Source organism: Dermochelys coriacea, chromosome 3, assembly GCF_009764565.3.
Source record: "Dermochelys coriacea isolate rDerCor1 chromosome 3, rDerCor1.pri.v4, whole genome shotgun sequence".
Lineage (NCBI taxonomy): Eukaryota > Metazoa > Chordata > Testudines > Dermochelyidae > Dermochelys > Dermochelys coriacea.
This window is the reverse complement of record NC_050070.1, coordinates 211284065-211301528: the sequence shown is the minus strand read 5'-3', so window position 1 is coordinate 211301528 and position 17464 is coordinate 211284065. Positions and strand designations below refer to the sequence as shown.

Genomic DNA, 17464 nt, shown 5'->3' with positions numbered 1-17464 from the left:
ACTTTGGAACCACCCCTTGTGCACATTGTCAGCCTGTGTAATTGTAATACAGCCTCTCTCCCGTTGTCTGTCATGCTCAGTTGTCTTCTCTTAAGCTGACTCTATGCTCTTTGGGACAAGCATTGTCTATTGAGTGCTACCACAATACTAATAAAAGTATGACTAGATCCCGGAATTCAGTGAAGTTCTTGTACTAGCTTTTTTCTGTGTTAGCTACAGTAACAGCAAGTACTAGAATGTAAGATGAAGGTTCGGTGTTTCTTTTCTTAACTTGTTTATTTGCTTTGCTGCTGCTTCTGTCTGTTGGTAAAACTTGATTTTCATATTCCCCATGTTTGGCTCTGTACAATCACCCTGCTATTTAGCCACACTTACCTCTTGTTTTTGGTTCCACTCTTTTTTTACTATTGCAGCTATTATGCCTGTTTTGTTTTCTGTTCCCCCTGCCTCCAAAAAATTGGCAGGTGTCTTGAAGCTCTTTAAACAGAGGTGTCCCCCTTGACACAACAGTAAGGTTTGAGGGATTGGTTGGAACAAATGGATGCGGGAAATTTCTTTCCTTGCCCAACTTGACTTGACTTTGATTGATACAACAGTACTGCATCCAGTTGTTAGATAGTTGTAAATGTTACATTTTTATGGGTCTTTTTCTGGTCCAGTTCTCTCATATGTCTAATTCAGTGGAGTGGAAATAACAGGTACTGAGGGTAAGGTGGTGAAAATGACATGTTTAATCACATAGCTCTCACTGAACCCCTGTAAGAGGAGTAAGTATGTACTGTTTACATGTTTGTTTTTAATAACACATCTACTTGTGTCTCTCAGGTTTTGCCGTGGGGAAAGCAAGTGACAGGATGACAGCTTTAAGAAAAGTATGTAATTTTAAAAGTAAATGTAAATATTTCATACCTATTATAGTTATCAAATATAGAAATGTTTTTAAGTATCCGTGTTTAGTACACACTACTAATAGAGTTTTGCCTGTATGCAAAATAAATAGTTTTGTTCATTTTAGTAATACAACAGCTGATAGTATGTTGTATTGTACACTCTAACTCACTTATACATGGCTGTCCCAAATTGGATGCTATTGATACACACTTCATCTCTTGCAATTTACATGTTGTATTTTGAAAAACTATGTGACCACGGATGGCTTTGGTAACTTTATGTACATTGTTCCCAGTTACTTTCATTTCAGAGTTGCAGTATCTTTGAAAGAAGGAAAAATCTTTATTAAAAAATCTAATTTTAAATTTAACTTTCTTCCTACTGCTTTTTTGTATGTGTGTTTATTTTGGTTAGGCGGTTTTTGTTGTTGTTGTTGTTCAGTTTTTTAGGACAAATTCCCTTGTTTGTGGCGCCCAGGTTACAGTATAAGACTTCTAATGCTCAGGCACCCCAGCCAGCCAAGGTTTTTGTTTTTCTCTGGAGCGTAGTGGCTTTCTCAAGTCTTCCCAAGGTTTTAGAATGACGCGTGGTTTCCAGGAATCCTGCCTGTGTGTTCTAACACCCAGCTCAGTGGTCATTAAACCAGTAATAATAGAGTAACCAAACTTGGATACCCCTGTTACTGAGTGAAGATGCATCTGCGTGGGACTGCATCCAGTTAGTTGAAAACTTTTTATTTGATTAGAATTGTTGAAATTCAGAATGGCATCGAGATGGACGAATAATGGCTATCATTTTCCTGAGTGTAGTTTTGTTTGGCTGAACAGCTGCAGATTGGAGGTACTCCAGTCAATGTAACTTTAACAATTATTGTAAGAAGAAATATTTTGCTTGTTTGTTTTCTAGGCAAAGAACAGAGCAATTCACTATTTACACTATGTAGAGCGATATCAAAACCACACAAGTAAGTATTAAGGTTTTTTTAAGACTCCTTCTTTAAAAGTTTCAAACTGGTGTTAAAAACACCAACCTGCAGCCAGCTGTTGCAAAAGGAAACCTATTAACTAAACTTTTTCTTGCCTGAATGTATTACATTGTAATTCTGCTTGTGTTATTTCATTCCTTCAGTATGCTCTCTTAAATCGTAGCCCCAGACTATTCTGGCTAGACGTGTTGATCGTGTGAGATAGTTCCATGCAACTGCTGTGCAGAAATAGTCACCATTATCTGGGATGAATATCCAGTTTACCCTTCATTTTCATTCAGTCTCAAATCAACAACTATAGGAAGATCAACAAAGAGAAGTCATGGTTTGGTCTCATAATATGGGCTGCTCTTCCCCATGTACTAAACTGGGAGATATTTTTTTCCCAAAATTTAAAATTTGAATCTCGAATGCCTAAAAGACACCAAGACTTTCCGACTCTTTAAAACTCTTATAGCGTTTATAGCTCGTGTAGAACTGTGCAAGCACAGTTTGATCTCTGCTGGGCCTGTACCTTGTATAAGCCGCCTACTTCCTATAGCAGACTTGCTGGCCCCGTGCCCTTCCCAAACTACTTCACTTTTCCTAAGCACCCAGCAAGTCATGGTCTCTTCCCACAGGCCTCTGGAAAAATGGGCATGTTGGCAGCTGGGGCATTAGGGCAGGAGAAGCTCAGCATTTGACACTCTTTGGCAGCTCCAGCGTAATTCAGATTCTCAGGAGATGAGCTCCACTGCAGGTAGAGTGTCCTCCTACATGTGAGTCCCATGCTAGCACCATGGGCCTGATCCTGATTGGGGTTCTGGGCATTACTGTGAAGAGAAACAATCTTCTGCACACCTCCTGCCACTTTAGGGGAGAGACTCCTCCCAGCAGAGCTCCTGAGTGTGCAGGAAGGAATCCTGGCGCTGTCCAGGCAAACTGTTGTGGATTATAGCATTCAAGTGAACTATGACCATCGCTTTGTAATAAGCAGATTTAAGAGTCTTATAGTGTGAAGCGACACATGATTCTTCCTCATGTTCCATTTTCTCTTTAAAAGACCCAAGGAATTCTAGACAGAAAACAACCTTAAGAGAATCATAGAATCATAGAATCATAGAATATCAGGGTTGGAAGGGACCCCAGAAGGTCATCTAGTCCAACCCCCTGCTCAAAGCAGGACCAAGTCCCAGTTAAATCATCCTAGCCAGGGCTTTGTCAAGCCTGACCTTAAAAACCTCTAAGGAAGGAGATTCTACCACCTCCCTAGGTAACGCATTCCAGTGTTTCACCACCCTCTTAGTGAAAAAGTTTTTCCTAATATCCAATCTAAACCTCCCCCATTGCAACTTGAGACCATTACTCCTCGTTCTGTCATCTGCTACCATTGAGAACAGTCTAGAGCCATCCTCTTTGAAACCCCCTTTCAGGTAGTTGAAAGCAGCTATCAAATCCCCCCTCATTCTTCTCTTCTGCAGACTAAACAATCCCAGCTCCCTCAGCCTCTCCTCATAAGTCATGTGCTCTAGACCCCTAATCATTTTTGTTGCCCTTCGCTGTACTCTTTCCAATTTATCCACATCCTTCTTGTAGTGTGGGGCCCAAAACTGGACACAGTACTCCAGATGAGGCCTCACCAGTGTCGAATAGAGGGGAACGATCACGTCCCTCGATCTGCTCGCTATGCCCCTACTTATACATCCCAAAATGCCATTGGCCTTCTTGGCAACAAGGGCACACTGCTGACTCATATCCAGCTTCTCGTCCACTGTCACCCCTAGGTCCTTTTCCGCAGAACTGCTGCCGAGCCATTCGGTCCCTAGTCTGTAGCGGTGCATTGGATTCTTCCATCCTAAGTGCAGGACCCTGCACTTATCCTTATTGAACCTCATTAGATTTCTTTTGGCCCAATCTTCCAATTTGTCTAGGTCCTTCTGTATCCTATCCCTCCCCTCCAGCGTATCTACCACTCCTCCCAGTTTAGTATCATCCGCAAATTTGCTGAGAGTGCAATCCACACCATCCTCCAGATCATTTATGAAGATATTGAACAAAACGGGCCCCAGGACCGACCCCTGGGGCACTCCACTTGACACCGGCTGCCAACTAGACATGGAGCCATTGATCACTAAGAACATGAACGTTGCATGATCAAATGTTCAAATATTAAAAAAAAACAAAGCCAAAGTTCAGGTTGCCCACAAAACAGGCTTCACTGTTGTTGTTTCTCAAATAATACAATCTAATGTTGTATAAAATATTTTCTAACCTTAAATACGTGTGTAGTCTCGTCTAGTACTGTGTACTGCTCTCTTTATGCCAGTCAGTCAGTGAAAAACATTAGTATACAGCTCTATAGAGTAAATCATTATTACACAATGTATTATACATAAGGCTACGATTTTGTCCTGTGGGTCATGGAAGTCATGGAATCCGTGACTTCCGCCCCGGGGGGGCTGGGAGCTGCAGGTCCTGATGCCTCCCGCGGCGGCAGGGAGCTGTAAGGTACCCCCACTGCCTGAGGCAGTGGTCCCCCAAGCTCCCAGCCGCCATGGGCAGGGGGGGTACCCCACAGCTCCCCGCCAGCCGCGGCTGTCAGGAGGATCCCCACAGCTTCCCGCCAGCTGTGGCGGTTGGGAGACCCTGGCAGCTTCCCCCGGCTGCTGGGGAGGGGGTGGGGGAACCCTGGAGTTCTGAGTCCCCATGGGTGGTGGGGGCCCCAGCCACCTGCAGCTGGCCAGTCCCTTCCCATTTTATCATGGATATTTTTAGTAAAAGTCAGGGACAGGTCATGGGCAATAAAGAAAAATTCATGGAAGCAATGACCTGTCCCTGACTTTTACTAAAAATATCCATGACAAAATCTTAGCCTTAATTATACAGACCAAGGATGATGATAAAATATTCATAATAGTGAAAAATGGACACTGGTCTGTATAGGCTGCCTAACCTAGCATGCAGGTAATTGTCTTGTGCTTGAATTAGATCTGGTGAAGGCTGTGCATAGTTAGGGTGACAAGATGTCCCATTTTTAAAGCGACAGTCCCATTTTGGGGGACTTTTTCTTATATAAGCACCTGTTACCCCTTACCCCCGTCCCATTTTTTCACAGTTGCTATCTGGTCGCCCTATACATAGTACACGGGTGCTGACAAGATTATGAACATACATACCTTCTTAAAGATAACGTTATGAACATACGTACCTTCTTAGAGATAATAGGCTTTGTAACTGAAAAAATAATACTGGACCATGTTGACAATGACAGTAGTGTAAGTATATGAGAGTGACAAAAGTAGTGTGCAAAGATGCTATGCTTGTGTCTAAGGCTATCCAAAAGGCTGACCTCGTATTTATGAAGTCATGTGTGTTTATACAACTGTCCTAATATATGTGTACAAAGGGCAGGGTGAAGATTGCTCAGGCCACCTTCACTTTTGCACTTTCTGATTTTTGAGTGTTACACTGTGCAGCCATAACTTTCTCACTGTAGGTGTTTCATGTGAAGTAGATATTAGGTTAGTGACCTCAGTTATTGCTCTTCTCAGATCTTTTTGTTCCTGGTTTGGGACAAGCTTTGCCTTTGTACGGATGTGTGCAGCTCTCTTTAATGTCAGAGAGTGTTGCATTTGTGAAACCAGCCTTTGACTTCTGTAAATCCAAGGACATAGAGACTCTGCCCTTCTGCAGACCTCACTAGGGGTCTTGCTATATCATGGGCAAAGCAGTAGCATCACACCCAGAGTTTTAGGACACAGGAGCTACTTACTAGTCTGACACCAGATATCAGTGTTGTTAGTTCCTTAAATCTAGTTGTGCACCATCCTGTCACAAATGGAGGTGGGTAACGGTTTTGGAGGGTAAATTAGATGCTCCAGTTAATAAGAATGGGAGGAGCGTCAGGCACATAATCATTCAGCTGAAACTCCTTTCCCCTTCTCCTCTTGCCACTCTTTTTATGGTTTTCCAATCACGTTGACTTTTAAGAAATATTTTTCTCTGAAGTATGTTGTGTGAGGCCCTTGGGAACAAGGGTAATGGACTGTACATCAAGCACTGCAGAATGCCCAAAAGAAACAACATGAAAACATGGAAGAATCTCTCTCTTCCAGTTGTCGTAATCTTGGGTGGCGGTTGTATCCGGTATCATTAAAAAAAAAAAATGTCAGACAGAAGTGATTTTTGTTAAGTTTACCATGTCCCTTTAAGTCAATAAAATAAAGCTGTGGGGGTTCCCTTGGAGCCTATTCCGTGGCCAGTCATAATTCCACAGCAGTAGTCTGGGATTGTGTTACCAGCTGGCCATTCTAGACCCTACAGAGCAGCACAGGGCTCTTCTGTTAAGCCATCTTAACTCAAGTGCTAGAACCCACCCTAGAGATGCTGAGTAGTTTTGGGTACGTTGACACTGTATTTTAAAACCATGGCAGTGAGTCTGGAGCCCATGTCTACTGACTCAAGCCTGCAGTACAGCACTAAAAACAGCAGTGTAGATGTTGCAGCAGCTCAGGCTCTGAAACCCACCCTTCCTCGCCAGACTTCATGACCCGAGCACCAACCCTCCAGCCCAAGCCAGCTGTCTTCACAGCTGTGTTTAGTGCCATAGCATGAGCCCAGCAAGCCCAATCTGTAGACCCAGGCTCTGAGACTCAGTGCCACAGATTTTAAAATGCAGTGTAGACATATCCTCTGAGGTTAGGTCCTATGTATCCAGCTAGCTCCAGGCAAGCACAAGGGGATTTGGATTGTGTCTCAGGAATAAAGCAACCTAAGGACTTGGGACAGTGGATAACCCGCAGGGAAACCCTAGGAACAGCCAAGCTTGGGGAGAAATCTTAGGCTGAGGGTTTTTCAAGGGTTTGTTTTGTTTTGTTTTTGGCTTGTTGGGTTTTTTTTGGTGTGGGGTAGGTGGTTGGTTGGTTTGTTACCACTAAACCTAAATCCCAGGAAGGAGGTAAGTTTGCGCCATATATAAACACTGTGCAAAGCAGGGTGGGATCATAACCTGCTTATTAACTCTCTGTATTTTGCAAGTGACTGTTGATTCTGTCTATGTAATATTGCAGTAATATTTGCTGTTGTAAAGAGTTAATTTTGTTTTAGAATTTTATCTAGATGTGTTCTTCTGCTAAAATTCCTAAAAGAGAGTAAGCTGTAATCTCCTTATCAGAGTTCTGGACTCTGTATATGTTGATATCCTGTAATTTAGTTGAACTGAATAATTCTTAGACAATTATACTGTAACCATATTATTTTTATTTTCAGTTTACCATGATATTACAACAACTTTTAAAAAAACAACCGTCCGGATGAAAAAGCAAAACAAAGGTAACTAAAAACGGGCTTGGAGCTTCTAAGCATTATCTATCAGCTCATTCATGTTCCTTTGACAAAGGAAAAATGTACATACTGAAATTAATTATTCTTTGATGTAATGCCATCATAAAGATACAGCCATCATATTTTAACTGCTGTTTGTTGCCAGTTCCATACATTAGGATTACCAGCCATTGCCATAAAAAGAAAAGGAGTACTTGTGGCACCTTAGAGACTAACAAATTTATTTGAGCATAAGCTTTCGTGAGCTACAGCTCACTTCATCAGATGCATTCAGTGGAAAATCATTGCCATGTCACTATGATATATTTAAATCATTGATCTCCTCTCTTCCTGGTCCTATTTCCCTCAACCATCCCTGGCTCTTCCTCCTCTCGGCACCCAATTTGTCTCCCCCAGCTACCTCAATTTTCTCTCCCTCCACCTTCCTCAGGGTCTGCTCTATGCTACCTGGGTGTGGGAGCTGCTCTGGTGCTGGCTGGAGGTTAGGACCATTTTCTGCCAGGAAACGATTAGTGACAAAGACCATTAGAGCCAGTGTAGGGGCCACCAAATGATATTAATGGGCAGCAGGTTTAAAACAAATAAAAGGAAGTTCTTCTTCACTCAGCACACAGTCAACCTGTGGAACTCCTTGCCTGAGGAGGTTGTGAAGGGTAGGACTACAACAGGGTTTTAAAAGAGAACTGGATAAATTCATGGAGGTTAAGTCCATGAATGGCTATTAGCCAGGATGGGTAAAGAATGGTGTCCCTAGCCTCTGTTTGTCAGAGGGTGGAGATGGTGGCAGGAGAGAGATCACTAGCTCATTTCCTGTTAGGTTCACTTCCTCTGGGGCACCTGGCATTGGCCACTGTTAATAGACAGGATACTGGGCTGGATGGACCTTTGGTCTGACCCAGTATGGCCATTCTTATGTTCTTATATTCTTATATACTCTCCCCGCCTTACCCACTCGGTTTGTGCTCTGGTAGCATGTCATCCCAGCTGTTTGCTCCCCTGTCCCCTCCCTTAGGGGTGCTCTCCTAAGCCACCTCCTGAACTGTATTAAGCTGGCATACTGATGCTATTCTTTGAGATATGGATGTGCCTCATGCATGAGAGATTGAAGTCTTTTGAATAGGACTGTCCATCAGAGCCATGCATGCATCTTGCTCCTCGTGTTTCCATGCAAGGACATAAAGGGCAGGGTGACTCCAATCCTTCCTCAGGTCCCTCTTACTGCCTGTGGCTGTGAAAGAGAACCTGGTGAGTGTGCAACCTGCTACTCGCTTCTGAGCTTCAAAACTTGTTCTTTTTGTCACTAATTTGGTCAAGAAACTTTGTCTTCACCCCTCTTCTTCCGCATATTGGATGTTTCCAAAACAAAGAAGCAGAAACTCTGCAGTACCCCTATACAGTGGGTGTGGGGCCTCATGCTGGCTGCCACAGCTCATGGCTATTTAAGCCATCAGAGTTCCTCCTCATCTTCAGATGAACTCCTCCCTGTCGATGATAGGCACAGCCAGTGCTTCTCCTGCCTGGGAAGGACCATATACTCTTTTTTGTCCTCAGGGACCCACACGCCCAGGGGCACTCAGATCAAGTTACACGTGCTAGAACAATCCATGTGAGTCACTTTGGACCCAGAGGAAACAGCAACCACAAATGCAGAGCTTAGAATGAGCATCCACCTGCATGCCCTGGAACACACACCATATCCTGGGATCAGGGAGGAAAAAACAGCAAAAGGGTCATCAACAAAGCCCCGCAGTAGGTGCAGTACCTATGCCCATGATGCAAAGGCTGATGCCGAGAGGCCAAGCCAGACAACGTAAAGACCATGCAGAATCATCTAGTAAGAAGGGTACAAAACACTACTTCTCCAAAGACAAAACATCTGAGACCCTCCATCAACACTGGAATGGTTCTGGAAAAAGAGAGCCAAAGCCAACCCAGTGCCGAGGAATTGGTCTCTGGAGGGGACATCCTCTGCACCAAAGTGAGGATGAGCACTGAGTCTGTCACTCCCTGGCACCAGCATTTGCAGAGACATGCTCCTCTTCACCCTGCCGACCTACTCCTCCTCACTGGCATCAAGTGGGAGTCCCTCTCCCCTACCCTTAGAGGGTGACCCAAGGAAAGTGATGAAGAGCCCTCATTTAAAGCCTGGAGCAGATTGCCTTTTGCACATCTGGTCAAGGAGGAGATCTTATTCTCCAGGGGCATTGTTAGCCCGGCCACCCATGCAGGAGCCAGCCGTTGCTCCACACACGCAGGAGATAGTGGAGAAACAGTTGCAACCCCCATTTCCACCTGAGGACCCAGCCTCATTGCCTGACAAGGCAGTGACACCAGCCCCTACACTGAGAACTGATGAACTCAAAGCATTCCAAAATCTCCTGTCTCATATTTCAGAGATCCTGGACTCTAAATAAGTGGAAGAGAGATACCAGGTGTCGTGAAGGGCTTTGAACATTTCTAGGTCCACTCAAACCCAGGATCCCCGGTAGTATCATCAGTGCAGGAGAAGTCAAAGTCTGCAAAGGGCATGGCTAAGGGTAAAGACCTCTTTGGGCATAAAGCATTCTCCTCTGCCTCACTGCCGCGCCAGGTTGCAAACTACCAGGCCTTGTTTGCAAAACATAACTTCCTCACTTGGGTGAGGGTCACTCCCTTCCTATCTCAGATCCCACAGGAGAACAAAGAGAAGCTAAAAGAACTCATGAGTGGCCCAAATGGTCACTAAAATCATGGCCACCATCCAACACAGCTGCAAGGTCAGTGCGCGTATCTGTGATGATGAGGCAAGATCATGGATTCTAATGTCCAGTATATCAACAACAGTTCAAGCCCCCAGAGGGATGGGAAAGTCTTTAGCAGCAGAACAGACAAAGCGCTGAAAGACTCGAGGGCTGTGCCAGTCTTAGGGGTTTAGGAATACTGGCTTCCTCGTCAGAAACCACATAAACCAAGCAGAGCCAGGGGATATCACCTTACCGTTGGGGCTGACAGCCCAAATACTGACCCAGGAGAAGACCCCGGCATGCCAAAGGCCACCTGTTGTTACTCCTCCACTTTACACCCTGTGCCCTCACAGGGGCAGTGGGGTTGATGGCAGGGCTGGCTAAAGCTGCCACCGCCTTTGGGAGCAGCCTTGCCCCTTTCTTTTAACTGATTGATTCAGATGGAACTCTGAGACCCTTTGGAGAGCCACGCTCACACATGCTGGAAGAAAAAAACGCTGCTTACCCTACGAGTTCTGCGAGATGTGGTTGTCAGTGTAGGTCCCATAACCTGCCCTCCATTCCTGCTTTGAATCCTCAGCTAACCTGGGCTTCAGTGTGTGAGGGCGCTGAAGGAGAGTCCTGTCCTCCACCAGGAGGCACAGGCCACGTGCAGCCATGACACATGCCACTATTCAAAAGACTCTGATTTCGCGTTCATGAGGCGCGTGCACACCTGCCGCGGGATCCACGCTGCCTGCAGCACTTCGAAGAACCACAGTTTTATTGTAGGGTGGGCAACCGTTCTTTCTCATGACTTACCTAATTCCTGAACCAAGTGTACTTATACCAACCCCTGGCCATGTCTGGATGCTCTCCAGTGGTATGTTCTGATGTCTCACTAACGTAGACTGTAACACAGATATCTTTAGGAGGGGCTTGTTTAAACTCTTAGCATTTTAACATGCAGCCATTCAGCTTGTTGTTTATTTTCAACATGTTTGTTTTATATTCTAAGTACCTTCTATTTTAAAAACAAACAAACATACATTATGTCATAAGTTGGCATTAAAGGCCAAATTTATAGTTTCCGGCATAGACATGACTTCATCTGGAAGGACTTAATTTATGAGTTGTTTATGACTGCTTTCAGAGGTGAACAAATACAGTCAGTAAACAAAATCATGTTCACACAGGACAGGTTTATACTGCTGAGTGACTAATCGGTGCTCTAACTTTAATATAGAGTAGGGATATAAATACAACTATATGGTCCCTTCTTTGTTTACAACCCCAATTTCACGGTAGCAATAAGACTCCAACTATCAATGTGTTCTCAAGGGTTGCTATGTTTCCGGAGTAGTAGAAATCACTCGGGGATTGGTTCATAGTGAGCCAGAGGGCTTCAGTAGTCCAGAAATACTACCCATTATGTTCAATTGCTTAATTATTTCAATATTCGCAGATTAACAATATTTTTAGTAGGCTGGTACACTGAAGCTTTGCAAGTACCATTTGATTTTGTTGCTTACATGTTGTTCTATTACAACAGTTGCTAATATACAAAATTATTAGCGTAACGTGCATTCTGTTAGCATCTAAAAATTAAAGTGAATCCTACACTACTTTTCTAGGGTGAAAAACTTTTATTTTTTCAGTAAGACTTCTGTTAGTGTGACAGTAAAATCTTATTGCGGGTTAAAATATTATTTATAAAGCCGCAGATTCAGAGTCAAATTGTCCCCGCATTTAGATTCCTACATCTCCATTGAATTTAATGAGGTTATAAGTTTATAAATAAGTAAAATTTTCCCTGTAGTGTTCCAGGCTAGTTGGTACAAAGAAATCTCAATATATCTTGCAATATTTTAAAGCAAAAATATCCAAAGACCAGCAGTAATGCTACTGAACTAAACACTTGAGCAAAGCTGTTATTAATGTAAAATATCAATGTAAAGCTCTCATTTGGAACAATTAGATTCTCCCAATGAGAAACAAAACAGGGCATTCCTTCCTTATCTCTGTCATGCTGTCTGGAGGCTCATAACCATGAGTGCCTATCTCAGGGCAGACTGTCAGAAACAGGATTGACACCCCAAACTGGTGGCATGTTCTACCATTTGATTTCACCAAGAGAGTACCAAATGTGAACTCCTGTATCACTCTAACAGTCTTATCCTGGAGTCATACAGTCTCCTTAGACTCTCCAGTCTGTCTTGCCACCCAGGCAAGCTGGACTTGATGATAAATGATCACTTACATAAAAAATCACACCACATTCAGGGTGCTCCCAGTCCCAAGAGACCAGTCACTTACCCCGGGTCAGTTGGTACTCTAGATCTTACACCAAATACAGCGCTTACAGACAGTCCTGTAACAAACTAGCTAAAGGTTTATTAACTAGGAAAAAGAAGTGTGTATTTACAAAGAGCAAACACATACACACAAATGAGTTGCGATTCAAATCCTAAGAGTGATAGATTTGTAATGATCTGTCAATTTGAAATGTCTTTCAGGGAGAACCCAGGTATAAACCTCGGTGATTTCTCGGTTCAGTTTAGAATCTCTGGCCCTGTAAGAGTTCAAACAGCAGAGCTGTAAATTTCTCATGACCTTTTTTTATCTTTTACAGTCAGGCTTGGTGTACACAACAGAATTAGGTCAATGTAAGACAGCTTACATTGTGAGTGTCTACATACAATGCTGCTTCCGCCAAAGTAAGTGGCCCTCTACACCGACGTAATGACTCCACTTCCACGAGAGGCGTAGCACTTATGTCGCTGTAGTTTGGGTGGCGCAGTGTCTGTGTAGACACAGCTTTGTTTGCATTGGCTGTTGGCTGTCAGCCCCAAGTGGGACTCTCAGCTGCCTCCCCGCCCACCCCAGCACCGACAGCCGAAGCTAACAGCCAGGTGCAGGCTCACAGCTGGAGCCCCCGCACCCATTTGTTGACAGCCAAGTCTTCCAATCTGAGGGGAGCTCCCTTGCATGTAGCATTTCCAAGGTGTGATAGGGCCATTCACCAAACCATTGTGTCACAATGTTCCTTAGTGGCCGGTTTAGTCCACAGGCCTCCTGAATGGGGGGTGGGGGGATTAATGCAGGCAGGAACTTGCAGCATGTCATAGAGAGTCCAGATGCTAAATATATCCTTAGAAAACGAAAACCTACTTTAAACAAAACTAACATCTAGATGGGCTGCTCTAATAAATTTGTTAGTCTCTAAGGTGCCACAAGTACTCCTTTTCTTTTTGCGAATACAGACTAACACGGCTGCTACTCTGAAACCAGCTATTAGCATGTTGTTCTTAGTGAATGCCTATGGCCCTGATCAGACCTGGTGCCACAATCGCCATTCCAGGATGGTCTGCAGTACCACGTTTAGGTAACATATCCAGAAGCAAGGACAGCGGGGGGCCCCTAGTAAACTGGCATTTATTCTCAGATTTCCTCCTGCGTTATGATTAGTAGATCGCAAAACAAAGCCTAACCTTTTCACGTCTAATGTTTCTTCCAGAAATGGTCCTCCAGTAGTTTAACCTCTGATTGACACGCTGCCCTGTAGTCTATCCCCATTCCTCGTATATGTGACATGATCATGTTTATAGCAGGAAATGTAGATGTTTGGTTTTTGTTCTATGTACATAGGTGTGTAAGGGGGAGATGGGTGCCATACTCCCATTTGTGTCCTTGAAAACCTCCCCCTAAATGTATACATCTGCCTGTGTCCCACATTAAACAGTATAGCCTGTTCTTTCCCAATAGGAAGAGATCATGAGTCAATAATAATGCTTTGTATCTTTGGATCATTTGGCCTTCCTCCTGACCCCAGAATGGTACCTACCAGTCTTTCCATAACACTTCTCTAGAAGAATTCTAGATCCAGTTATAAAAATCAAAGCCCTATTCTGTTTATAGTAAGCAAAAATAGCATTTACAGTGGAGTTGCATCATACGCACATTTAACTTAAACAAATTCAACTATACCCGCTCGGCAAAAAAAAAAGAAAAATAACAATAACTCGCAGCGGTGGAGTACTGTACAGGAGTCGACGGGAGAGCGCTCGGGGGTCGATTTATCACGTCTAGACTAGACACAGTAAATTGACCCCTGCTAGATCGATCGCTGCCCGCCAATCCAATGAACATCTCACCGCGCTGCGTGTGATTTCTAGTGTTTAAAGATGCGTATTTTTCTTACAACATGGCCCCTAAACAAGCCAACTACTTCATCTGGTGCTCAACCGAAGAAACAGCAATCTGTTCCAACGCTGGAGGAGAAACTGGCTGTGTTGGACTTATTGAGAGACGGTATGTCGGTCTTTAACGTGGCATGTAAATATGGCCTCAACGAATCTAGCATCCATGCCATCAAGATTCCAGAGAGAGAAATTCATCAAGCAGTGACATCAAGTGCTCCAATAACTGCTAAGGTGACGACCCAGGTGTGTGATAAGACTTCAGTGAAGACTGAAAAGGCATTAAACTTATGGCTGGAAGACATGAACTGTAAACGTATATCTATCGATGGCAACACGTTGCGAGAAAAGGCTCTTAGCCTCTACGTGCTTCAAACCTCCCGCTGAAGAGGGACAGCCTTCTGATGAGAAGGAATTCAAAGCCAGCCAAGGTTGGCTTAACAGTTTTAGGAACCGCTTCAACCTCAAAATCGTGCAGACTACTGGTGAAGCTGCATCTGCCAATGAAGAGGCAGCAAAAGCCTGCCCTGAACAATTAAAGAAAATCACAGAAGAAAAGGGCTATCTTCCGGAACAAGTTTTTAAAGCTGATGAGACTGGGCTCTTCTGGAAAAAAATGCTGAACCGCACTTACACTTCGAAATCAGAAAGACAAGCCCCTGGCTTCAAAGCAGCTAAAGACCGTGTGACTGTGTTGTTTTGTGGCAATGCGGCTGGGCATTTAATAAAGCCGGGCTTGCTCTACAGGGCTGCAAATCCCCATGTCCTAAAAGGCAAGAACAAAAATCTCCTGCCTGTGTTCTGGTAATCAAATAAAAAGGCTTGGGTGACGGCAGCATTATTTCTGGATTGGTTCCACAAGTATTTCATTCCGGAGGTCAATTGGTACCTCGAAGAGAAAGGACTTGACTTTAAAGTGTTGCTGATCATAGACAATGCTCCTGGCCATCCTGAGGCACTCCAGTTTGCACATAATGACGTTGAAGTAGTCTTTCTCCCTTTTTTATTCTTTCATTCTTCTGTCTCTCTCTCTTTTTGACTATACGCGATTTTCCCCTTACGTGCTGACTTTAGAACCTAATCCCCGCATAAGATGCGACTCCACTGTATTAGCAATTTACAGAGTAGAAAACATACCAGAAATAAAAACTTAAGAAATATGTTTTAGAATCCAGCTTATGAAAACTAGCTCCGATTTTATGGTTCTAGGGCAGTAGAAGAAAGACAAAGATTAGAGAATGTTTCTCTTTTATTTGGCCTGTCCATGTGACATTTCATCCTGGAAGGTCTTAGTATCTATGAATCTATGAATGTGAATATGCACAGCTAGACAACTTGTATAGTATTCCCTAAGCTGTCAGACAGTGTCGCTCATTGCAATACACAAGTGTTTGACTTCATTATTGCTTTAGCAATACAGTATCCATTCTTTGCTCTGAAGCATTACCCAAAAGGACATTTACTGCCCTTTGGTTATTTTTAGAATACACAAGATTTCATTTTCTTTCTCATCCAGTTATAGCATTTGTTGATTTTTTTTGGCTATACAACATGCTGAATGTTATATCTTTTTGTATTGTGTCAGCAGTTTTAGTTGCACAAAACATTCATACATATTCAAGTATCCTTTGCTAGAGAAAACAATCTCCTCTTCCTGTTTTTTAACTGATTGGTCTAGGTCACACATTTCTTGAAGCATTTTCAACACTGCATGAAATATTCATACTAGTGACTACTATGTTCTGGACAAACCCTATTTGGGATTAAATTAGAAGTATAATTCTAATTTAACATTTAAAATATTATATCAAATGTATAGATATAGTTAAATTGTCAGAATGTTGTTGTAAATCACGTGTCTTTGGTGGTTCCTTGGCCATCTTAGCTAATGGTATCTTTGGGGTTCTATAGCTGTTTAAAGTCCTACTATTCATATCCTACCTTAGCCCATGCTTAGCATTACAGAAGCTAAATCCAAAGCTATAACAGAGTAAGCTTTCTTCCCTGTGTTGTAAACAGTCATGATTGTAACCTACAAGAATAGTCACAGTGCAATAGGTGCATGACTTGTAAACTAATTTCTAATATTAACTGAACAGGCAAAATGCCAAATAATTTGTAAAATGCAGCAATAAGGCCATGAAGCACTATAGCAATATCCTATGGCTGTCTTTAATATAGAGGAAAAGCTACAACACTTCAAAACCTCCACTGTAGTAACAATGCCATGAGGCAAGGCATATGCAGATTCATCTTCCATTAAGGTATCTTTTCTCCTCCGTGGTAACAGCACTCTGGCTCCTATTTCTCTGTCCTGAAGCCTCTTCTTATGCAATATTAAAGTTGGTGAGGTACTTTATAAACTCCTTCCCCACTAATTTACAGCATTTCTCTCAATAAATGGTCACAAAAGACAAAGATTTTGAGATTTTTAGTACAAAATTTGTAAAACTAAGCTCAGTATTGTTTTGAGTATATTAGTTTTTTCACTCCTTAACTTCTTACTTTCCTTAGCTAAGCTACCTTCATAACTGTAATTTTGTTATAACATATATGTAATATTTAATTCTCATAGTCTAATAGTAAATATTAAACAATCAAAAGTCTGTGGTTAAAGAGAAGTATTTATTATGGAGACAGTTAAAACCTAAATGCAAATTTTGCTTTAAAATTTTCATTTAAGTTATATTTGAGGGTGCCACTATTTTCTTATCTGTTGATCTGTATTTGGTTAGTTACCCAGAGAATGTAACAGTTTATTCTATTAACATATTGTACTTTGAGTTTTATTAGTTAGAGCCCTGAAAGTTTATTTTATTAGCAGGAGTTAATGTCAAATGGCTTCCTTTTATGACTAGCTTGTATCTTTGTTTGGCTTGTGAAAAACGTTCAGTAGTAGTTAGGCTCCTTTAAAAGCTACGCTTTTAAGTGGCTCCGCTGATTTAACTATAATAACATAATGTGGAGCTCTCCAGAGCCCATCCCCTCCCTCACACTTACAGAGCTGCTGCTTGCAGATGGATACTTGTGCTCAATTTACGCTGGGAACAAATCTTGGCTGATAGTTGATTGTCTAAATTGCAAGACTGTGATTTTCATCCATTAAAAATCTGCAGAAAGCTGTGTTTTGACTAAGGTGGGAGAAAGACAAGAAGCAGAGCCATGGAAATGGGAAATTGTGGACCATTAACAAATGAAAAGGATTTATAACCTTTCAAAGACCATTCAGATGTAATTGTATCGAAAACTTGATTCTGTCTTTGAGCATAAAATCAACACTTTCTCAAACAGCGGAAGAATAGCTTCAGATGATTATAATTTGTTTTCCAATTATAGGTTAGAAGAAGAAGAAAATGTTAATGTAG

The 17464-nt window shown here is 42.6% G+C and overlaps 1 protein-coding gene across 3 annotated transcripts in view; it reads left to right on the top strand.

Annotated features, from left to right (window-relative positions):
- MRPS5 (mitochondrial ribosomal protein S5) overlaps positions 1 to 17464 on the top strand; it is a 107923-nt gene that overhangs the window by 77485 nt on the left and 12974 nt on the right. For all 3 annotated transcript variants that reach the window (XM_043512212.1, XM_038397820.2, XM_043512213.1), the window contains exons 7-9: positions 826 to 872; positions 1798 to 1855; positions 7124 to 7186. In XM_043512212.1, the coding sequence (XP_043368147.1) occupies positions 826 to 872; positions 1798 to 1855; positions 7124 to 7186 (168 nt within the window). The remainder of the gene's footprint in view (positions 1 to 825; positions 873 to 1797; positions 1856 to 7123; positions 7187 to 17464) is intronic.